Source organism: Neofelis nebulosa, chromosome 1, assembly GCF_028018385.1.
Source record: "Neofelis nebulosa isolate mNeoNeb1 chromosome 1, mNeoNeb1.pri, whole genome shotgun sequence".
Classification (NCBI taxonomy): domain Eukaryota; kingdom Metazoa; phylum Chordata; class Mammalia; order Carnivora; family Felidae; genus Neofelis; species Neofelis nebulosa.
The window spans coordinates 126,179,165-126,203,380 of NC_080782.1; the positions used below are offsets into that span (position 1 = coordinate 126,179,165).

General features: G+C 40.0%; 1 protein-coding gene across 11 annotated transcripts in view; it reads left to right on the forward strand.

The window, feature by feature from the left end:
* KLHL3 (kelch like family member 3) overlaps nucleotides 1-24,216 on the forward strand; it is a 278,377-nt gene that overhangs the window by 178,090 nt on the left and 76,071 nt on the right. For 5 of the 11 annotated variants that reach the window (XM_058735748.1, XM_058735762.1, XM_058735785.1 and 2 more), the window contains 2 exons: nucleotides 1,323-1,442; nucleotides 15,893-15,999. In XM_058735748.1, the coding sequence (XP_058591731.1) occupies nucleotides 1,323-1,442; nucleotides 15,893-15,999 (227 nt within the window). Of the gene's footprint in view, nucleotides 1-1,322; nucleotides 1,443-6,950; nucleotides 7,062-15,890; nucleotides 16,000-16,332; nucleotides 16,468-24,216 lie in introns of those variants that run through there. The other 6 variants (XM_058735766.1, XM_058735776.1, XM_058735799.1 and 3 more) reach the window with 5 other exon arrangements.

Consider the following 24,216-nt stretch of genomic DNA (forward strand, 5'->3'; position numbering starts at 1 on the left):
GTTGTTGGGCACCTACTTGGCATCCATAGGGATATGAGTGTTTGTCTTCTGTATAGAGGACTTTGAGGTTGTGAATGACTTGGAAGTCACCACTTGTGTACTTAGCCCACATGGATAGCTCTTCTTTTCATAATACTGACAGTCCCTTGTCTTACCCTGGGATTGTTTTCCCAAAAGCTTTCATTCCTGTTATATTGTTTTCCATACCACAGGCAATGTGATCTTTGTTAAGGACAGATGTGTTCACCTGTTCCTGTCTACTTCTCTCTCCCTTTAATGGCTTCTCATTGTCTCAGAGTAAAATCCAAGCTCCATGGCTTTGCTAATATGACACTTACAGGACTGCTCGGTCTTCTAGGCTTTGCTTTTGAGACTCTCTTCTAGTTTTACTGAACTCACTTGACTCTTGTACTCCAGGTCTTTGTGTATGTACTCTTTCCTCTGCTGGGATATTCTCCATTTTCCTTTTTACTTTGCTTGCTTTTGCTCTTTCTTGGGATTTCTGCTCTCCCTCAGCTTCTGGAAAGTTTCCCCTCATACTGCCAGCCCCGGAGTAGTTGCCCATCCTCTGCACTTATGTCCAGTCGTGATACATAGGATATGATGTTTAGGTTTTTACTTCGTTTTCTCCTACACCGACCTGTAAGCTTTGTGAGAGCAGTGTCTGTGCCTTGTTTGTTGTGTTTCCCTTAATTTTTTTTTAACATTTATTTTAGAGAGAGAGAGAGAGAGAGAGAGAGGCAGAGCGCAAGTGGGGAAGAGGCAGAGAGAGAGGGAGACACAGAAACGGAAGCAGGCTCCAGACTCTGAGCTGTCAGTACAGAGCCTGATGCGGGGCTCGAACTCACAAACCGTGAGATCATGACCTGAGCCGAAGTCAGACGTTTAACCGTCTGAGCCACCCAGGTGCCCCTCCCTTAAATTTAAATACAGTGCCTGGTACACGGTAGCCTCCATTAAATTTTTGTTGAGTGAACAAATTTCCCTATGAAGTGAGTGGTCACTTTGTCTCCCTCCGGCTCCTCCACCCCTTTAGGGCATGGGGGATGGAGGATAAGGATATCCCACAAAGTCGCACACATGATGGTAGTAGCTGAGCTAGGACCCAGCTTACACCAGAGGAATGTAGTTTGCACTGGAAGATCCTGCAGAAATGGCTGACCCAACGCATTTTCTTTTCCTGCTGGGTCTGTGACAAAGAGAACAAGCTGACAAAGATGCTTCTGGTGGGTGGGCAAATGCACGGAGTTGTAGCAGCTGGGTGACTGGGTTTACCAACATGTGATCCTCTCTTTCCCCTCCCACTCTCTTCCTGTTCACAGCATCAAGCCGAACTCTCAGCCCCCGGTTCAGGCTGGGGATGATGAGAAGAACCAGAGGATCATCACTGTCAACTCTGCCCACATGGGGAAGGCGTTCAAGGTGATGAATGAACTGCGGAGGTACTTTTCCTATTTTGCCTGTGCCCTTTTGGGAAGAGCTTGTTGAGTGAGCATCATCAGAGACTGAGAACAGAAGTCGGAACACCACCACCTAGTGAATTCTGACTCTTCCCCACCTACTCTCAGTCACTTGGCTTCCCCTTTAAACTCCAGTCGAGACAGATTGGCTTTCAGAAAGTACTCTATCTCCTTTGCATTTATTTAACACTTTTCATTGTACTCCTTAATCACAGAGGAATAATTTTTTATGGCTATAGCAGTTCTGTTCATAAACTTGGTTTCCAACCAAACCAGCTGCCTAATGACTAATAATAGACTGATTGCAATACCTACACATAGTTGCAGATTAAAGATTGTGGGTGCTACACATTTTCTGTTGGCCTCCCTCCCTCATTCCTTGGTCTGAACTTAGCTTGTTAAGACAGCTGTGTAAGTGGAAAAATATCTAGCTTCTTCAATGTAGTTTAACTGTGTAAAGGAAGGAATGAAATGCAAATGTGCTCATCCTTTGTAGGCTGGCTAATAGTGTGTGCAGGCTATTTATAAAGCTGATATGTGCATTTGGTGAGTTTGCTGCAAAACAGATTTGGGACGCTGAACATGTTTTTCTCTATAAAGTCTGTACACCCAGTCTCCTCCCTACTAGAGAACTCAGAAGGTTCCTTTGCCCACAGCATTATTTACAGCATAGTTAGCCCTATTGTGAGCTATAATCGCCAGTCTCCTCTTTTCTCTGTTGTTTGTGAGCTCCCTGAGGGCAGGGACAACTTCTGAATCATTTTGATCTCTAGCACCTGGTACTTCATGGGCTCTTCAAGGCATTTACCAAAGATGCCCAGAGGCACTGACTAGGCTCTGCGATGGGTAGCTTAAAAAATGTAAATAGTTAAATGAAAATGACCTTCCCATAATACAAAATAGGTGTTATGAATGAGGAATGCATCAGGCGCCTGTCAGTTGATAGAAGTGCAATAATTATTTGTTTCTGAAAGGGTACTATGAAAGCAAATATGTCATACGCCACCTTTGGAGAACACTTGTTTTTGGAGAACACTTTATAAAGGGATGATGCTTGAGCTAAATTTTGAAAGACAAGTAAGAGTTAAAGAAATGAAAAGTGGCGGGATTAGGGGGAAGTCTTCCAGGTAGAGACAATGGCATAAGTAAAAAGCACATATAGCTAACGATGTGTTTGTTGAGTAGGGGCTTGAACTACTTTTATTAATTTATTTTTTAAAAAGTTTATTTATTTTTTTTGTGAGAGAGAGAGAGAGCACAAGAGCATGGGAGGGGCAGAGAGGGAGGGAGAGAGAGAATCCCAAGCAGGCACTGTGCTGTCAGTGCACAGCCCGACATGACGCCCGTTCCCATGAACAGTGAGATCATGACCTGAACCAAAATCAAGAGTCAGACACCTAACTGACTGAGCCACCCAGACACTCCAGGGGTTGAACTACCTTTTTCTTTCTTTCTTTTTTTTAAAATATACTTTATTGTCAAATTGGCTTCCATACAACACCCAGTGCTCATCCCAACAAGTGCCTTCCTCAGTGCCCATCACCCACTTTCCCCTCTTCCCCACCCCCCCATTAACCCTAGGTTTGTTTTCTGTATTTAAGAGTGTCTTATGGTTTGCCTCTCTCCCTCCCTGTTTGTAACTTTTTTTTTCCCTCCCCCTTCTCCATAGTCTTCTGTTAAGTTTCTCAAGATCCACATAGGAGTGAAAACATATGGTATCTTTCTTTCTCTGACTTATTGCACTTAGCATAATACCCTCCAGTTCCATCCACGTTGCTGCTAATGGCCAGATTTCATTCTTTCTCATTGCCAAGTAGTATTCCATTGTATATATAAACCATATCTTTATCCTCATCAGTTGATGGACATTTAGGCTCTTTCCATAATTTTGCTATTGTTGAAAGTGCTGCTATAAACATTGGGGTACATGTGCCCCTATGCATCAGCACTCCTGTATCCCATGAGTAAATTCCTAGCAGTGCTATTGCTGGGTCATAGGGTAGTTCTGTTTTTAATTTTTTGAGGAACCAGAGCAGCTGCATCAGTTTGCATTCCCACCAACAGTGCAAGAGGGTTCCCATTTCTCCACATCCTTGCCAGCATCTATAGTCTCCTGATTTATTCATTTTAGCCACTCTGACTGGCATGAGGTAGTATCTCAGTGTGGCTTTGATTTGTATTTCTCCAGGGGTTGAACTACTTTAAAAAAAAATTCTGTCTGGTTCTGTATTTGTTTCCTCATTTCCTTTTTCTGTAGGGCCCAGTCTTTGGCGTTAAAAACCAAGTTAAATTAAATTTGTCTTATGCACTATTGCTCAATATTTATTATGCCTCCTGCCAGATTTCCTGGAAGCTCTACCCATAGTTGTTTTAGGCAGTGGTCAGTGTTCATGCCAATGGGTCCAGTTTTCTTGTTCCTGAGGAATTTGTGTTGTTTTCCATAGATACTAGGTAGATAGTAGTGACATTCCTCATTTAGTTCTCTTCAGTATGGCTTGTGTCTTCTGTCTGATTTAAGACTCCAGGCCTCCAAGTAAACAACCTAACTTTACATTTCAAGGAATTAGAAAAAGAAAAACAAACTAAGTGAAGTTATCAGAAGGAACAAAATAAATATTAAAGATTAGAGCAGAGATAAATGAAATGAGACTAAAAAGACAACAGAAGAAAATCATTGAAAGTGATAATTGGCTTTTTGAAAAGGTAAACATAACTTTAGACTAACCAAGGAAAAAAAAGAGAGAAGACTCAAAATTATAAGTGAAAGAGGAGACATTACAACTTGATACCATGGAAATACAAAAGATTTTAAGAGGCTACTATGAACAATTGTATGCCAACAAATTGGATAATCTAGAAGAAATGGACAAAATCCTTGAAAAGTACAACTTACCAAAACTGAATCATTAAGAAATAGAAAATCTGAACAGACCAGTAATGATTAAGGAGATTGAATCAGTAATCAGAAATCTCCCAATAAAAAAAGGCCTATGACCAGATGGCTTCACTGGTGAATTCTACCAAATATTCAAAGAAGAATTAATGCCAGTCCTTCTCAATTCTTCCAAAACATTGATGAGAAGGGATCACTCACAAACTCATTTTAACAAGGCCAGCAATTACCTTGATATCAAAGCCAGATAAGGGCACTATAAGATAAGAAAACTGCAGGCCAGTATTCCTCATGAATATTGATGTAAAAATTCTCAACAAAATACTAGCAAACTGAATTCAACGGTACATTAAAAAGATCATACACATTAAGAGACTGAAGGATAAAAATCATATGATCCTCTTAATAGATGCAGAAAGTGTTTGACAAAATCCAACATCCTTTTATGATAAAAACTCCCAACAAATTGGATATAGAAGGAACATACCTCATCATAATAAAGGCCGTATATGACACATCTACAGCTGCTATCACATTCCATGATAAAAGGTTGAAAGCTTTTCTTCTGAGGTCAGAAACAAGACAAGGGTACTTACTCTCACCATTCCTATTGAACAAAAACTGGAAGTCCTAGACAGAGCAGTTAGTCAAAGTGGTGGGCATCCATATAAGAAAGGAAGAAGTAAAATAGTCTCTGCAGATAACAAGATCCTTTTTATAGAAAAACCTAAAGATGCCCCCAAAAAACTTTAGAACTGATAAACAAATTCGGTAAAGTCACAGGATACAAAATCAACTTATTAAAATCAGTTGCATTTCTATATGCTAACAGTGAACTATCCTTAAAAGAAAGAAAACAGTTCCATTTCCAATAGTGTCAAAAACAGTAAAATATTTAAAAATTTATCCAAGGAAGTGAGAGATCTGTATGCTGAAAACTATTATATGTTATTGAAAGAGATTGAAGAAGACAAAAATAAATGGATAGATATCTGTTTTATGTATTGGAGGAATTAATATTGCTGGTGTCCATAATACCCAAAGCCATCTATACATTCAATGCAACCTGTATCAAAATTCCAATGCCATTTTTTGCAGAAACAGAAAAAAATTCTACAATTTGTAAGGAGCCAAAAACAACCCTGAATAGCCAAAGCAGTCTTGTAAAAGAAGAACAAAGCTGGAGAACACAGTTTCTGATTTCAAATGATATCATAAACACAGACCATGAACAGAATTGAGAGCCCAGAAATAAACCCACATATATGTCAACTAATATTTGACAAAGAAGCCAAGAATACTTAGTGGAGAAGTAGCCTCCTCAGTAAATGGTGTTAAGAAAACCGGACAGCACATGAAAAATAATATAATTGGACCTGAATCTTAATCCTCCTCACGGAAGTTAACTTGAAGTGGATTGAAAGACTTGAAAGTAAGACCTAAAACCATACCACTTCTAGGAGAAAACAGGAAAATCCCATTTTACACATAAAGACATTATTGAGAGGATACCATTTTTAAAGGTCACAGAATCCACAGAAATAATATTTTCCCAGATCTTTGGGCATCCCTTAGCTCAGTTAATTTGACACATAAGATTAACCATTACAATCTTGTTCTTCCATTTTTCTTTTCTTTTCCTTTCTTTGTTTTTCAAATAGAGCACAATCTGTATATGTTTTGTCAGGAAATTTTTAGTGCAGGTTTAGGCATAGATTTCCCTTTTATTTTGCTTTTAATTTAAAAAATTTCCATTTTTCTTTTTCTTTCTTTTCTTTTTTTGAAAAGGAACATAATTATAGATCATTTAGAAAATAAATATGAGCAAAAAATCATCTATAATTTTAATACCCAGTGGTTACCATTGTTAACACTTGGGAGAATATTTTTCTTAAAAATATATCTTAACCAGATTTTTTTTCTCTTACCACTATATTGAACAAGTTTTCTTTTTCTTTTTTTTTTTAATTTGTTTTTTGATTTTAATTAAACTCTCTGTCACACGTGAAGCTCGAACTTATGACCTGGTGATCAAGAGTCACATGCTCTATGGACTGAGCCAGCCAGGTGCCCCTGTATTGAACCAGTTTTTCTGTGTTAGAACTGTTCTACAACATTATTTTAAGTGGATGAATGATTTTCTGTATTTTTGGTTAATTTTTGAAAAACCCATTTCCTGTTGTTAGATGTTTTAAGTATTCAAATCTCTTATGTAAACAGCACCTGCAGTGGTAATGTTTGGAGCAATATGGCAAACTGGGCACAAGCATAGACCATGGAGGCAGGCAACCTGGTTTCAAATCTTGGCTCCAGTAGTACAGTTCTGTGACCCTGTACAAGTTAATTAATGTTCCTGCCCTCACTTTTGTCAAACATAAAATGAGGCTAATAATAGTTCCAGGGTTGCTGGCTTGTTAAGGGGATACTAAGTAAAGTCCTTAGAACAGTGATAGCACATGTATTACTGTTGTTAAACACTTGTGCACATTCACAATTATTTCTATAGAATTAATTCCTTAGAAGTAGAATTACTGATTTCAACAGCATGTAGCATAATAATAATAATAATAATAATAATAATAATACCTCTTCCTTAGATATTGTTTTGAGGCCCTGGCACATAACGAACATTCTGCAGCTCCTAGCTATGATTATGATGATGGTAGTGGTGGTGATTGAGGAGCTCAGTTACAGGGATGTGGCATTAGGTAAGAGAGTCAAACTTTTGTTCTCAATGAAGCTTGCATTCTAGTGGTGTTTAAAGATCATATCAGGGGCGACTGGGTGGCGCAGTCGGTTAAGCATCCGACTTCAGCCAGGTCACGATCTCGCGGTCCGTGAGTTCGAGCCCCGCGTCAGGCTCTGGGCTGATGGCTCAGAGCCTGGAGCCTGTTTCCGATTCTGTGTCTCCCTCTCTCTCTGCCCCTCCCCCGTTCATGCTATGTCTCTCTCTGTCCCAAAAATAAATAAAAAACGTTGAAAAAAAAAAAATTTAATAAAAAAAAAAAATAAAGATCATATCAAATTCTAAGGTATTTAATGGTTTTGAATTTTTTTTAATTTCTGGGGCACCTGAGTGGCTCGGTTGAGTGTCCGACTCTTATCATCGGTTTAGGTTGTAGTCTCACAGTCCTGGGATTGAACCCCACATTGGGATCCGTGCTGAACATGGAGTCTGCTTGGGATTCTCTCTCTCCTTCTGTCTCTGCTCCTCCCCAGTCCCCTCTCAAAATAAATAAGTAAACATTAAAAAAAATTTTTTTTAAATTTCTAAGGTATTAAAGGCATGGCTAATTTTTAAAACTGGAGTGGAATGGGTGAGTGAGGGAGAGAAAGGGAGCCTGAAGAGATGCTTTACTGATCTGGGTGAGTTTAATAGGAACTGGAGGGAGGTGTACTTTGTTTTGATGAAGGCCTGGTAAAGCATCTTGCTTGCCATCCAGGGTCTAAGCTAATGAAATGTTATATAATATTCCAGGGACCTAGGGTTATTTCTTGCGCTGTTTTCACATTTTTCCTCCTTCAATTTTAAGCTATTTTAGTTCACATACACATGTTCTATGCAATTTATGAATCACACAATTCACGAGTTTCCTATTCTTTTTACTTCCATGGTAGAGAATGGGCTGTTGGCATGGTAACTAACTAGCCTTCCTCTTCCTTTTGCCTTTTATCGCTCTGCTCTGAGCCTACCAGCAGCTGCTTCTGGGCAGCAGACTCCTAATGGCTCTTTGGTTCCTGATTTACCATCCGGCCACCAAGTGGGGATATGGTCCCTTTTGAAATAGTACCCCAGATCATTCCTGAAAAGGAGAGATAGTCTCTTCTGTTTTGACAGTTTTAACCTCCCCTTTCACCATCCCTAAACTTTCTCTACCCTCATCCCCCCCTTTTTTTTTAAAAGATGATCTGCCACTATGCCTTTTGTTAATAGTAATGAATCATCTTAGTACATTGCTGTTTTTCTTTTTTTGGTAACAGCTTTATTAAGATATAATTCATGTGATGGGGTACCTGGATAGCTCATTTGGTTGAGTGTCCGGCTCTTGATTTTGGCTCAGGTCATAATTTCGCAGTTCATGAGCTCAAGCCCCATGTCAGGCTCCGTGCTGACAGTGTGGAGCCTGCTTCAGATTCCCTCTCTCTCTCTCTCTCTCTCTCTCACTCTCACTCTTTCTGCCCCTGCCTCATGCACATTCTCTCTCAAAATAAATAAATTTTAAAACCTTAAAGATATAATTCATATGCCATATTTAAAGTGTCAATGGCTTATAGTATAGTCACAGAGTTGTGCAACTACAGCTGATTTTAAAACATTTTCGTCATCCCCTCCAAAAAATTCCTGTGTATGTTAGCAATAATCCCATTGTTTTCCCTACCCCTCACCCTTCAGTAATGTACTTTCTGTCTCTATAGATTTACTTATTTTGGAATTATGTAATAAGCCTTTTGTGACTTCTTTGTCAGCATAATGTTTTCAAGGTTCATCCATGTTGTAGCATGTCTCAGGATTTCATTCCTTTTTATTGCTGAATAATATTGCATTGTGTATACGTACCACATTTGATACCCTTTGGCTGTTATAAATAATGCTGCTATAAACATTCACGTATACATTTTTGTGTGGATGCATGTTTTCATTTCTTTTGGATATATACCTAAGAGTGGGTTGCTAGGTCACATGATAACTACATGTTTAACTTTTGGAGGAACTGCCAGACTGTTTTCCAAAGCACTGCACCATTTGACATTTCTACCAGCAGTGTATGAAGGTTCCAGTTTCTTTATATCCTTGCCAGTGTTTGTTATTATCTGTGTTTTTGATTACAGCCATCCTGGTGTCTGAGGTGATATCTCATTGTGGTTGTGATTTGTATTTCTCCGATCATTAATGATGTTGAGCATCTTTTTATGTGATCATTGACCGTTTCTATATCTTACTTGGAGAAATGTCTATTTAGATCCTTTGTCCATTTTAAAATTGGGTTATATGTCTATTATTGAGTTAAAAGTGTTCAAGTTGTTTATATATTCCAGATACAAGTTTCATATCAGATACATGATTTGCAAAGTTTTTCTTTCCTTGTTCGGGTTGTTTTTTTTCACTTTTTTGATATCCTGATGGTGTCTTTGGAAGTGCAAAAGTTGTAAATTTTGATGTCTGATTTGTTTTTTTCTTTTGTTGTTTGTGTTTTGGTGTCCTGTATAACAAACCATTGCCTAATCTGAAGTCATGAAGATATACCCCTATGTTTTCTTCTTAGAGTTTTATAGTTTTAGCTCTTATATTTATTTTTTTGATCTATTCCAAGTTAATTTTTGTATATTATGTGAAGTAGGGGTCCTTTGTTTTTTTCGTACGTGGATATCCAGTTGTCTGAGCACCATTTGTGGCAAGACAATTTTTCCCCTATTTGAGTATATTGGCACCCTGGTCAAAACTCAGTTGACTGTTTTGTGTCACAAAAGAAATCATCAACAAAACAAAAAGGCACTCTACTGAGTGAGAGAAGATATATGCAAAAGATATATCTGATAAGGGGGTTGTATCCAAAAGATATAAAGAACTTCTACAACTTAAAACCAGGAAACAAACAATCTGATTAAAAAGAGGCACATAATCTGAATATATTTTTCCAAAGAAGACATACACATGGCCAGCAGGTACATGAAAAGATGCTCAACCTCACTAATCTTCAGGGAAATGCAATTCACAACCACAATGAGATATCACCTTATACTAGTCAGAATGACTAGTATCAAAAAGACAAGAAATAAGTATTGGCGAGGATGTAGAGAAAAGGAATCCTCGTGCACTGTTAGTGGGAACAGAAATTGGTGTGACCACTGTGGAAAAGAGTATGGAGGTTTCTCAAAACATTAAAAATAGAAATCCCATGGGGACACCTGGGTGGCTGAGTCAGTTAAGTATTGGACTCTTGGTTTCAGCTCAGGTCATGATCTCATGGCTTTGCAGGCTTGAGTCCCACATTGGGCTCTGTGTTTGCATTGCAGAGCATGCTTGGGATTCTCTCTCTCTCCATCTCTCTCTGCCCCTCCCTGACTTGTGCCTGTCTCTGTCTCTCTCAAAATAAATAAATAAACTAAAAAAAAAAATAGAAATACCATGAAACCCAGTAATTCCACTACTGATATTTACCCAAAGAAAATGGAAACACTAATTGGAAAATATATATGCACCCCTATGTTTATTCTAGCATTATTTACAATAGTCAAGATACAGAAACAACTTAAGTGTCCTTTGATAGATAAATGGATGAAGAAGAAGGTGTGTGTGTGTGTGTGTGTGTGTGTGTGTGTGTGTGTGTGTGTAAAATATGGAATATTAGTCATAAAAAAAGAGATCTTGCCATTTGTGACAACATGGATGGACCTAGAGGGTATTATGCTAAATGAAATAAATCCGACAGAGAAAGAGAAATATCATATAATTTCTCTTATATGTGGAATCTAAAAAAAAAAAAAAAAGAATGAACAAACAAAAAAACAGACACAAACTCGTAAATTCAGAGAACAAACTGGTGGTTGCCAGAGTGGAGAGGAGTGGTGGCAAAATAGAAAAGGGCAAAATAGAAAATGGGCAATAGAAATGGGCAAAATAGAGAAAGGGAATTAAGAGGTACAAACTTCCATTTATAAAATAAATAAGTCATGGAGATGGAAGGTATAGCATAGAGAATAAAGTCAATAATGTGATAGTGTGGTATGGTGCCAGATGGTAGCTACACTTATCATGGTGAGCATTGTGTAATGTGTAGAATTGTCAAACCACTATGTTGTACTCCTGAAGGTAATATAACAGTATATGTCAACTATGCATCAATAAAAAACATTTTAAAAATAAATGATAAAACATTTTTAAAAATGAATTGACTGGGAGGGTATATTTCTGGATTCTCAATTCTATTCTATTGATCTATATATCTATGGTTATATTATTACTCTGCTGTCTTTAGCTTTGTAGTAAGTTCTGAAATTGGGAAGCATGAATCCTTCACCTTATTCTTCTTTTTCAAGATTGTTTGGGCCATTCTAGGTCCCTTGCATTTCTGTATGAATTTTAGGTTTCGCTTGTCAGTTTCTGCAAAGAAGCCAGCTGAGAGTTTGATAGAAATTGGGTTGAAACTGTAGAACAATTTGGGAAGGTATTGCCATCTTTTTTTTTTTTTTTTTAATGTTTATTTATTTTTGAGAGGAGGGGAGGGGAAGAGAGAGGACGGGACAGGGGATCTGAGGCAGGCCCTGCACTGACAGCAGCGAGCCTCATGCGGAGTTCAAACTAACGAACTGTGAAATTGTGAAATCATGACCTGAGCTGAAGTTGCATGCTCAACTCACTGAGCCACCGAGACGCCCCTGGGGGAGTATTGCCATCTTAAAAATATTAAGTTTTTCGGGGCGCCTGGGTGGCGCAGTCGGTTAAGCGTCCGACTTCAGCCAGGTCACGATCTCGCGGTCCGTGAGTTTGAGCCCCGCGTCAGGCTCTGGGCTGATGGCTCGGAGCCTGGAGCCTGTTTCCGATTCTGTGTCTCCCTCTCTTTCTGACCCAACCCCGTTCATGCTCTGTCTCTCTCTGTCCCAAAAATAAATAAAAAATGTTGAAAAAAAATTTTTTTTAAAAAAAAAATTAAGTTTTTCAATTCATGAACAATGGAAGTCTTTCCGTCTATTCAGGTCTTTCTTGATTTTTTTTCAACTGAGTTTTACAGTTTTAGAGGACAGGTTTCATGCTTGTTTTGTTAAATTTATTCTTTAGTGTTTATTTTTGATGCTATTTTAAGTGGAATTTTTCTTAATATCATTTTTTGGTTCATTGCATGTGTATAGAAACACAGTAAATTTTGTATATTGATCTTGTATTCTGCAACATTATTTTTTTATTAGAGAGAGAGAGAGCACAAGCAGGGGAGAAGGGCAGAGGGAGAGAATCTTAAGCAGGCTCTATGCTCAGAGCATAGACAGAGTCAGAGCCTGATGCAAGGCTTGATCCCATGATTCTGGGATCATGACCTGAGTTGAAATCAAGAGTCGGACGCTCAATCAACTGAGCCACCCAGGCACCCTTGCAACCTTCTTAAACTCATATATTTGTTTTAATATTTTTTTAGTGGATTTCTTATAGGATTTTCTATATATAAGATCATGTCATCTGTGAATATTGTTTTATTTCTTCTTTTCCAATTTGCATGTCTTCCATTTTCATGTTCTATTTCTTTTTCATTTTCTATTTCACTTTCTTGCCTACTTGCCCTACCTAGCCTCCCTAATCTTATCTTCCTTATTTGGTATAGTTAGTCATTCCTTACTTTTTGTAGCCCTCTCTTCGCTTGTCTTCTCAGACACCATACGTTTTGGGTTTTCCTCCTATTTCACTAGTTACTTTATTGTTTCTTTAGCTGGCTCTTTCTCTTCCCTCCAACCTCTTAACCATCTCCCACCTTTGAAATTAAGACTTATGAATCCATTTGCCTACTTGATAAACCCAACGTAAATGTCTGATATGCAGCTCAAATTTAGCCTTAGGAAGGTTAACTTAACTGCTAATCCTAAATGAAATGTTTTATGGGAAAAAAAGAGAAAGAAATATTAATGTTCATGGAATGTTTACTATTAGCACTATTCTTTATCTTGTTCACAACATATCTGAATTCTGATACTCAGGGGACATGAACCCTGGTCAGTTTGATTCCAGAGCCTGAGCTCCTTCCGAATAGCTATCACAAAGTGGATAGCCCTGTTTTTCTCTTGTTGAGATTGTTTTTTGGAGTAGTGTGTGACAGCTCAGGAATAAAGAATTCTATAGGATTTCTAGTAAATGGAATTAGAAATGCTTGTCAGCCATGCAGTGCTTTAGAGCTGCTGCTTCTCTCTTCTATATAGAGTGGATACACAGAGATGTCTCAGTGTGCAGACAGGCTTTACCATTCCCAGGGAAAGCCTACATTGAGTTTTGGGTGAGTTTCTGGGCCACTTTCCTAGATTTCTCTAGCCTTGAGATACACTTCTCATCAAAACTATTCTCCTGTATTTGCTTAACTGGATTCTCCACCTTTAAACCTCATTCCCTCTTGTGTCTTTTCCTTTGTTCATGAACTATCAGCTCCTCTGGGTTTGTGCAAGATATCCCATTCTGACATTTGCCTTTTCAGCACCTGGCTCAGCATTTGCTCAGCATTTCTGACTCATCTGTTTTGCTTTCCTTGTTAAAATACTGGTTACAAGAACAACAACAAAATTACACTTTTTTGGTCAGTTCTTTTTAATTGAAGTATATTTGACAAATGACGTGTACTTTTAAAGAGTAGTGATAACTCCATTTTCTCTTTAAAATAGTTAATGAAAGTGAAATGAAAATGTCCAAGATAAGTCTGTTCATGTTGTGACTACATTTTTACAATCCATTTTGTCCAGATTAAAAACTAGCCTGTTCTCAGGTGGCATCTGCAATCTCATTTGGTCCCCACGATGGATGTCCCGAGGCAGCTAAAAAAGATGAGAAAACTGGTGAGATCCTTTGTCCATGTTCTCATAGCCAGTTAGGGGCAGAGCCAGTTCTCTTCCCAGCTGAGCTGGTTTGTTCTGATAAAATTTGTCTTTAGAGTCTGCTGTCCACTGTAGTGTGAGGTCCCATTCCCAGGTTTTGCCTCTTGGCACTCAGAGGTGTCACCCTTCCCTGATGCCCCCTCACAGGGACTTTATTCCATAGGCTAAAACTTTCCTGATCACCTTTCAGTATTGGGGCTAACTTATCTTCCGATTTTGTGTTCCTAAGTATGAGCCAATCGTGGGGCATTATGGCACCAATCCAGAGTGAGAACTAGATTCAAGGCTCTGCCTTCTGTGGCACCTCTCTGAGCTTCATAGACCAGATGAACTCTAAAGGCATTTACAGCTCCAGTCTTGTCTTGCTTTATGATTCTATTTTCTCTGATAAGCAATCCTGCACTAATGTCTGAATAGTTGGCAAAGGTTTAATATGTCACTCCAGGGATGGCAAATAGGTAGCTTATCTCCTATTGATCAATCATGGAAGACTCATTAAAAAAATTTTTTTTTAAATCTTTATTTATTTTGGGGGGGGGGGCAGAGTGTGAGCAGGGGAGGAACAGAGATAGAGGGAGACCCAGAATCTGAAGCAGGCTCCAGGCTCTGAGCTGTTGGCACAGAGCCCGATGGGGGGCTCGAACCCATGAGCGGTGAGATCATGACCTGAGCCGCTCAACTGACTGAGCCACCGGGTGCCCCAATGGCAGACTCATTCTCTTCATCTCAACCCTGTTAAATGGATCCCATCATGATGCAAACTTCTCAATCCAGTATTGTGTGCTAAGTAGCCACTGCCAGTGGATCACAGTTGACATGAGTTTGTCCTGACTTCCCTCCGCATCTAGTGCTTCACTCTGAAGGAGGGATTAGTGGTGACCAGGATACCACAGACTTTAGGAAGATGGGTTCTGCGGTTCGGCTGCCTGCATTCACATCCTTTTTCCACTGCTCCCTTTTTGTGTGACTTTGAGAAAGTTACTTAATTTCTCTGGACCTCACTTTCCTTTTTTGTAATATGCAACATAACAACCATACCTCATGGAGTTTTAGACAGGATTAAATGCAATAATATGTATAAACCAGTGCTTAGAACAGTGCCTAGCATATGTAACTCAATAAATGCTTACTATTGGAAGGCTGGTGGAGGAAAAATCCTTAGACTGACACTTTGTGGTGCCCTTTCTATCCTTCAAAGTGGTCTGATGTTCATTCTGTCTATGAGTGTGGATTGATCCCATTTCAAAGTTTATTTAGTCAGTAAAAATTTAGGGCTTTCTTTAGGCTAGGCTTGCAGCCAGGTGTTTAAGATATAATAAACAAGTTCCTTTCAGAGCTTGCAGTGTAGTGGGGATGACAAGTAGTTTGTTTTGAAGGTAGTTACAGTATCCTTAATAATTGCAGCGATTGGAGCTTGCACAGGGTCTTTAGGGAGCAGCCTTCTTGGTGATAATGTTAAATCTGGGTGGGAAGATTAATACTTGAGTTGTCCCGATCTGGCTGGCCTCTTGCCAGTGTTTCATAGGTATTAGGTCCCTTGGGGAATTGTTAATGCTTGTTTTCGTGGGCAGCACATCTCAGTGGCATGCTCATGCTCCTTGGCATTCACTCAGTCCCTCGACTGACTGCCCCAGGATTTTCCCATTGCTCTCTGAGCTGCTGTCCCTCTGTCTCAGTCAGAGCTGAAGGAGCCGAGGAGCAGAGATGTGAAGATAAATGAAAGAACCCTGAATTTGCAGCGCCAGAGTAGCTAGGTCTCTCTGTGCGCCTTAGGAAAGCATGAATAGCCCAGCTTATCAGAGATTTGGGAGAGTCGATGAGTTCATCCCCTGCCTAACTCAGGATAGGGCAAATGTCTGCGACAGTCTTGTATGGTGGCGGTGTGGAATCTGGGCGGGAGAAAAAATATCCTTGTGTGGCTGGGGGTGGGCATTGGTGCTGTGACCCATGCTGTCCCCTCACTGGTGTTTTACAGTAAACAGCTGTTGTGTGACGTGATGATTGTGGCAGAAGATGTCGAGATAGAAGCCCACCGTGTAGTCCTGGCAGCCTGCAGCCCCTACTTCTGTGCGATGTTCACAGGTATGGCGAGGGGCTAATGATAACCCACGATTATGGGGCTGCAGCCCCAGTGAGAGAATATTTTGGGTGGTGGCCTGAGGGGAGGCAGGAGACAGAATGCTATGACACTCACTGTAAGGAGCTTCGGTGTATCAGATGCTATGTTTTGCACCATGGGGGACTTGGTGGAACCAGCCAGGCTTGCAGCCCCTTGTCTACTATGAGGAAAAAAGAGGTAGAACCATAGAGTTGATTAGTTCTCACACTTCAGCCTGCATCATAATCATGTAGGGGAGCTTTTAGAAGTGTAGGCTCTTGGGCTTATCCCCACACCTCTGTTCTTTCATTTTGCAGATGAGAAACACTGAGGCTGACAAAAAGGGAGGGACTTGCCCAAGATCACATAGGAAATCAGTGGAGCTTGGCTTCTTGATGCCTGGCCCATTGCTGGACCAGCTTGTCCTTCCCTGGCCATTCCTACCAGGCAAGGTCTGCAAACCCTCTTGAGACTTTACAGGAGTGTGGAAGAGATTTGGGAGAAGTGATGGCGGGGCTTGGAGGGGAGAGGAGAGTAAGATAGGAATTTTCACCATCTGGTACCTTTGCAAACTTTCTAGAGGGTCCCTGTTTCCTGTATATGCCCAATAGTCCTGTCCAGCTGTTTCACATGTGAGACTGAATGCCTTGAAACCCACAGAGCTTCCTGTCTGTAGTGCCTCACAGCACCTCCCCTGCTCACTGAAGACCAGTTGTGCCTGCTGAGACCCTCAGGCTGGGTCAGGTGTCCCTTCCCCACGTTCCCCAAGTACCCATTGCTGCTTGTTAGTGTGGTCACTATCACTCTTGTGTTGCTGTCTGTTTTCTGGCATCCTCAGTGCCTGTGCTGTGATATCTTGTGTATCGGCGGCTTCTCATCCTGCAGATTACATGTCATGTGTCTCCCCAGAGGGGCCTCCTCTGACCACCTGTGCCATGGTTCCTCACTAAGTTCCCTTCTGTCCCATAACTTGAATACATAGTTTTTCCTAACGTTTATCCCTACCTGAAAATACTGTTGTTGGTTGTTGATTTTTTTTTTTTTTAATCTGTCTCTCCTCACTAGACTGTAAGCTCCTTAAGGACAGGAGTCTTGTTGGACCTGTTTGCTACCATATCCTAAGCATCTGGTACACGACCAGAGTCAAATGTATTTTAAATGAATGAATGAAATGTCTCCATAGTTGATTATGAGCTTTGGGCACTTGAGGGCCATGTCTTGTCACTGCTGCATCCTCAGAGCCAACCACAGGGCATGGTATTTAGTAGGAGACAGTAAATAAATGAAGCTTAAAAAGAATGAAGGTGGGCTTGCTAAGAATGGGTGAGTGCAGGCACCCTGTTTTTGCTGAGTAGGCTCTTTCCCTTCTCCTAATATAGTATGTGGCCTCTCATGGGCAAGAGTGGTTCTAGTTGGGGGTGACTTAGTGATTGTGTTTTGAGAGTTCCTCACAATGTGGACCCCGCCTTGGCTCATTGTGTGAAGGAGCTGTAACTCAGGTAAGTGGATCAAGCCTCTCTTCCATCATCCTGAACCTTGGGTCAGGAATTAGCAGCCTGGAAAATGTAGTTGTGAAAAACAGTGAATTTCACTACTTGGAAATTTTGAGCTGCATGCTCTTTGAAGTAGTTTCAAACTCTAGTAGCAAGGTTTTTATGTCTTTATTTACCTCTCTCGTTCATCTGTCTATTTAAAAAAAATAATTCATTTTGTTTGCAATAGTTATTTGGTTGCAACTTCACTAAGTAGCTCTGCCATTCATTGTTTTCTTGTGTATGTGGTTTGGAAAGTCCAGTATTGAGAGAAGAAATCTGTTTGGAATTGCGATTAATTGTAGTGTTGCCTCCACTTGTTGCTAATGAACTTGCCTCTGGAGTAGTGCAAGTGGCCAAGCAAGAACAAGATGATTTTAGAAACATAAAGAATCTGAATGCTTCTGGAGCAGATGTTGGATTCTAGTCGTTAAAGGGAGGAAAAAATCAAGAAGAAACAGTCTAATGTGATGCCCAGCTCAAGTCATCTGTTGAATCTGGTTACTGTCCATCCTTTCATCCTTCCATCCAGCCATCCAGCCAGCCATATCTGTCTGTCTTTCTACTCACCCATGTACCTTTTCAAACACTACTCACATATGTTGATTGCAGAAAAGAAATTAGAGAATGTGGACAAACAAAAAAAATGTATGTAATACATCATCTAGATAAGATTATAGTTCATATCCTTTCAGATTTTATATTTATAAATATATACACATACGACATAAAATTTTAATATAGGGGCACCTGGGTGGCTCCGTCAGTTGAGCATCTGACTCTTGATTTTTGGCTCAGGTCATGATCCTGGGGTTGTGGGATCGAGCCCCATGTCTGGCTCTGTGCTGAACATGGTAGCTTGGTAGCTTGAGATTCTCTCTCTCCCTCTGCCCCTCTCCCTTGTTTGTGCTCGCTCGCTCTCTCTAAAAAAATAAAAAATACCTAAAAAAATAAAAAATTTAAAAACCCACCAAAATAAAATTTTAATATAAATGAGCCATTTTGTATATACATAGTTGATGTAATGTGTATACTTAAAAAAAATTACTGTTCATCTTCCTGGGATGTTCTTCCCCCTGCATCTTTGCCTGTCTAACTCCTATTCATCTCTCATTACTGCTTAAGCAACACTTCCTCAGGTAGACTTTCCCATGATCCCCTTGGATTAGGTTAAATTCTTTTGTTATTTACTCTTGTGATACCATACGTTATGCTTGTCTTTAGTATCACTGCTTATTTCATTACTTCCTCAATATCTGATTGCTCTGGTCAGTCAGTTAAGAACTCTACCTTAATTCACTGCTATCTCCCCACTTCCTACCTGGATCTTCCATGTAGTAGGTGCTCAGTGAAAATTTGCTTAATCAAACCATTGGTCTATGGTCAGTATATTTTCACATCAGTGAAATCACATCTACGTCATAATTTCAATGGCTTTGTAAGATTCCATCATATATGTCCAAGTCAAAAATTGATTTCCATTTTGGTTAGAAATTCTAATTCTTTCTAATATTGTGCTATTATAAGTAATACTGTCATGGGTATCTTTGCTTCTTAATATTTATTTATGTTATAATTATTTCCTTAGAATAGACCCCTAGAATAGGGGTATGCACATGTTGAAGATTTGAGACACATGCCACAAATTCACATTTCCTAGAACAGTTGGACCAGCTTATGCTTCCATCGGCATTTTGTGAGATTTGTGTGTTTTTTGAGGCCCCTTGATTTGGCTTAAACCTTGGTAAGCAGGTTTAAAGAGTAACATTGTAAAATTTTGTTCAAATTATCAGATTCAGCTTCAGAATTCATTAAACTTAATCATGAAAAGGCCCAGCTGACTCTTTTTTCTTTCAAAAATTTAGATAATTTATTTTATTTTGTTTTTAATTTTAAATCCAAGTTAGTTAATGTATAGTGTAGTAATGATTTCAGAAGTAGAATTTAGTGATTCATCACTTACATATATCACCCAGTGCTCATCCCAACTGGTGTCCTCCTTAATACTCATCACCCCTTTAGCCCTTCTCCCGACCCTCCTCCCTCCATCAACTCTGTTTGTTCTCTGTATTTAAGAGTCTCATATGGTTTGCCTCCCTGTTATCTTATTTTGCCTTCCTTTCCCATATGTTCATCTGTTTTGTTTCTTAAATTCTGCATATGAGTGAAATCATATAATATTTGTCTTTTTCTGACTTATTTTGCTCAGCATAATACATTCTAGTTCCATCCATGTTATTGTAAATGGCAAGCTTTCATTCTTTCTTATTACCAAGTAATATTCCATCATATATATATGCCACATCTTCTTTATCCATTCATCAATCGATGAACATTTGGGCTCTTCCATTACTTTGGCTATTGTCGATAGTGCTGCTATAAACATTGGGGCGCATGTGCCCCTATGAATCAGCACACTATGTGTGCATGTGCCCCATGTATCCTTTGAATAAATACCTAGTAGTGCAATTGCTGGGTCATAAGGTAGTTCTATGTTTAATTTTTTGAGGGACCTCCATACTGTTTTCCAGAGTGGCTGCACCAGTTTGCATTCCTACCAGCAGTGCAAAAGTGTTCCCCTTTCTCCACATCCTCACCAACATCTTTTGTTGTCTGAGTTGTTCATTTTATCAGCTGACTCTTGTTAAGTCCGTTTCTATCAGCATGTTTAAGGCCAAAATGAAAAAGAAATACTCATGACGTTCTTCTGACTTGAGGGGTGTGATTACGATCTTTTTATTCGGGCTTAAAGTGTTTTTACTTTTTTTTTTTTTTTTTTTCAACGTTTTTTTTATTTATTTTTGGGACAGAGAGAGACAGAGCATGAACGGGGGAGGAGCAGAGAGAGAGGGAGACACAGAATCGGAAACAGGCTCCAGGCTCCGAGCCATCAGCCCAGAGCCTGACGCGGGGCTCGAACTCACGGACCGCGAGATCGTGACCTGGCTGAAGTCGGACGCTTAACCGACTGCGCCACCCAGGCGCCCCGTGTTTTTACTTTTTTGTCCTCTGAGTTCATATTGCCCAAATGTCCCAGATATCAACCCTGCTCCTTGACCATGTTCTGCACAGAATAACTTGGGATAAATGTGACAGTGAGGTCTGAGTGCCCAGAGGAGAGTGTTGAGAGGCAGCTAGCTTGCAAGAAGATCCAGGATGGGCTGTCACTCAAACTGCTCAGCACTCCTTTAGCACAGGGATTAGAGAGGCCAGCAGTGCTATGTTCTGCCCATCTTCGTCCTGTGAATAGGGAATACTTTAGATTGCCCTGCTTCCTCCCCATCTAGCTCCTCCATCCCTAGGGAAGCACATTTTACCAAAATAGCCTGGTCAGTTTTTTTCTCTCTCTTTTTTTTTGTCCTTTACTATGGGTTCTGTGTACTAGAGTATTTCCACTCCATATGGGTCCCTACGAGTCATCTGAGTACATTAAAAACAGCCCCATCTTATGGTGTTAAAGGAACTGGGTTTTAAAGAATATGTGGGCTCAGGGTATTAATGCCCCATCATCACTTGATAGAGATGTGGGGTTGCTTGCTTTCCTGGGCTCTCTGTGGTTCTTGGGGATGTCTAGGTACAAGGTCTTAAGGTATGGCCTGAGGATTTAAAGAAATTTAAGCTCTATTCTTTTAGTCCAGGTCACTCTCATCTTTCACCTAATTTCCTGCAGCAGCTTTGATACTAGTCAACCTGCCTCCTATTTTGTTCCTTCAACCCCAGCCTGTTCTCTACACTGTAGCTATAGTGACTTTCCAAAAAATCAGTCTGATGCATTCCTCACCTGCTTAAAATCTGTCAGGGCCTTTTGAAGGGGCACATGCACCACAATGTTTATAGCAGCACTATCAACAATAGCCAAATTATGGAAAGAGCCCAAATGCCCATTAACTGACAATGGATAACAAAGATATGGTAATATGCACGGTGGGATATTGATCAGCCATCAAAAAGAATGAAATCTTGTCATTTACAATAACATGGATGGAACTAAAGTATATGATGCTAAGTGAAATAAGTCAGAGAAAGGTAAATAACACATGATTTCACTCATATGTGGAGTTTAAGAAACAAAACAGGTGAACATAGGGGAAGGGAAGGAAAAGTAAGATAAAAATAGAGAGGGAGGCAAACCATAAGAGACTCTTAAATACAGAGAACAAACTGAGGGTTGCTGGAGGGGTGTTGGGTTGGGGGATGGGCTAAATGGGTGATGGGCACTAAGGAGGACACTTGTGGGGATGAGCACTGAAACCATTATTACACTATATGTTAACTAACTTGGATTTAAGTAAAACTAAAAAAAGACATGTGTCATGAAAGCCATGTTTAAATGCACATCATTTTCAGAAATGATCGTAGTTAAATTAAGATTTATTTAATACTAAAAACTAAAAGAAAGTAATTGGCTTAATCATTCCGCCATTTGAACCAGCATAGAGTGTCCTTTGAATCAATATTTTGATCCTGGTCTGATCCCTTGTTAACATAACCTGATAGCTGAAAGAAAAAAAAATCTGTCAGAGGCTTTCCATTGCTTTCAGGATGCAGTCTGAACTCCTTGGCATGGCCCACAAGGCCTTCCATTTGCCTAGATTCTGCTTCTGTCTCCAGCCTGGACTCCCCATTGTTCTCTCTCTCTCTCTCTCTCTCTCTCTCTCTCTCTCTCTCTGTCTCTCTTCTTCCCCCCCCCCCCCCCCCCCGCCATTCCTCTCTTTGCTTTGCTTCTGCCACATTTAGCTTCTTGTGGGCCCAGAACAGGTCCTGTTCTTTCTTGCCTCCAGACCTTTACATACACTACTACTGTCTTTGCCTGGAATATTGATTCTTCCCTCATACTCCCTTCTCTCCTAACTAACGATGACTCCTTCTCCAGATCTCACTTTAGATCTGTGGTTCTTAATCATGATGAATCAATCTGATGAAAACAATGGATTCTCTTCTCCCCAGTGGCAAATACGGGTTCCTGTGTACTATTCATTTTGCATACAGGTCAGGGTGCAGGAATCCCTGTTTAACAACTCTTTAAGCTAAGCCCTCTTTTCTAGTATTTAACACATTTCGTAATTGTTGGTTTACTTGTGTCTCTCCCCACTGGACTGAGCTCCATGAGGGAAGGGCCATAACTTATTCATGGTTGTGTCCTCTGGTCCAGCACAGTGCTTGGCACATAGGGACTGCTTGATATGTGTTTGTTGAATGAATGAATGAATGAATGAACAAATATCTGCCCTTGAATGGATCATGTTCTTTTTGGAGGAATAGGACATGCATGGTAACAGATGACAGGCAGAAGTGGAAGAGGCTAGAAAGATGTGCGACTAACACATTTTCTGAAAATGAATAAATCAGGAGACTATAGATGCTGGAGAGGATGTGGAGAAATGGGAACCCTCTTGCACTGTTGGTGGGAATGCAAACTGGTGCAGCCACTCTGGAAAACAGTGTGGAGTTCCTCAAAAAATTAAAAATACATCTACCCTATGACCCAGCAATAGCACTGCTAGGAATTTACCCAAGGGATACAGGAGTGCTGATGCATAGGAGCACTTGTACCCCAATGTTTACAGCAGTGCTTTCAACAATAACCAAATTATGGAAAGAGCCTACATGTCCATCAACTGATGAGTAGATAAAGAAATTGTGGTTTATATACACAGTGGAATACTACTTGGCAATGAGAAAGAATGAAATATGGGCTTTTGTAGCAACATGGATGGAACTGGAGAGTGTTATGCTAAGTGAAATAAGCCATACAGAGAAAGACAGATACCATATGTTTTCACTCTTACGTGGATCCTGAGAAACTTAAGACCATGGGGGAGGGGAAGGAAAAAAGAGTTAGGGAGGGAAGCAAACCATAAGAGACTCTTAAAAACTGAGAATAAACTGAGGGTTGATGGGGGGTGGGAGGGAGGGGAAAATGGGTGATGGGCATTGAGGAGGACACCTGTTGGGATGAGTATTGGGTGTTGTATGGAAACCAATTTGATGATAAATTTCATATTAAAAAAAAAGAAAATTCAAATCTGAGGTGGCTGGGCTGGGCCTCTTGGCAAAAGCAGAGGAGGAGGGCTCTTGGGTTGACCTTGAAGATGGAAGTACATATAGAGCTCATGTTTTGTTTTATTTTGTCAGAGTAGTCGAGGTAAGGAAAGGAGCAAGAATGACCAAGCCTTTGTTGGTTTCTGCTCCTCAGGAATTACTGGAATCCATGGAATTATGAGATATCAAAGGAAAGCCCCTTTTTTTCATTTTTTTCTTTTTCCTCCAACAAGTATTTTTTAAGTGCTTGTTATATGCCAAGCACTTTGTTAGGTGTTGAGGATATCTTGGCAAATGAGCTTCACAAGATCTTCTCCCTCTTGGTTCTTGTTTGCTAGGTCTTACATACTAAGTTGTCCTTAGAATTTGGACCAAGGCCTTGTTTGGGAATACTTTTATCAAGGTCATTAGTTAGGGTTAGGTTTAAATTGTACAGGGATTTGTGAGAAATGACATGCTGTCTAGAGTTAGGCCAAGATTCAAATCCCAGCCCTGCCTCTCACAGCCATATGCAAATACCTTTTGAAATGCCAGTTCTATAGTTTGTAAAATGGAAATAATATCTACCTCCTGTGGTTGTTACAAGGATTGAGTGAAATAACGTGTATAAACCCTCGGCAGAGGTTC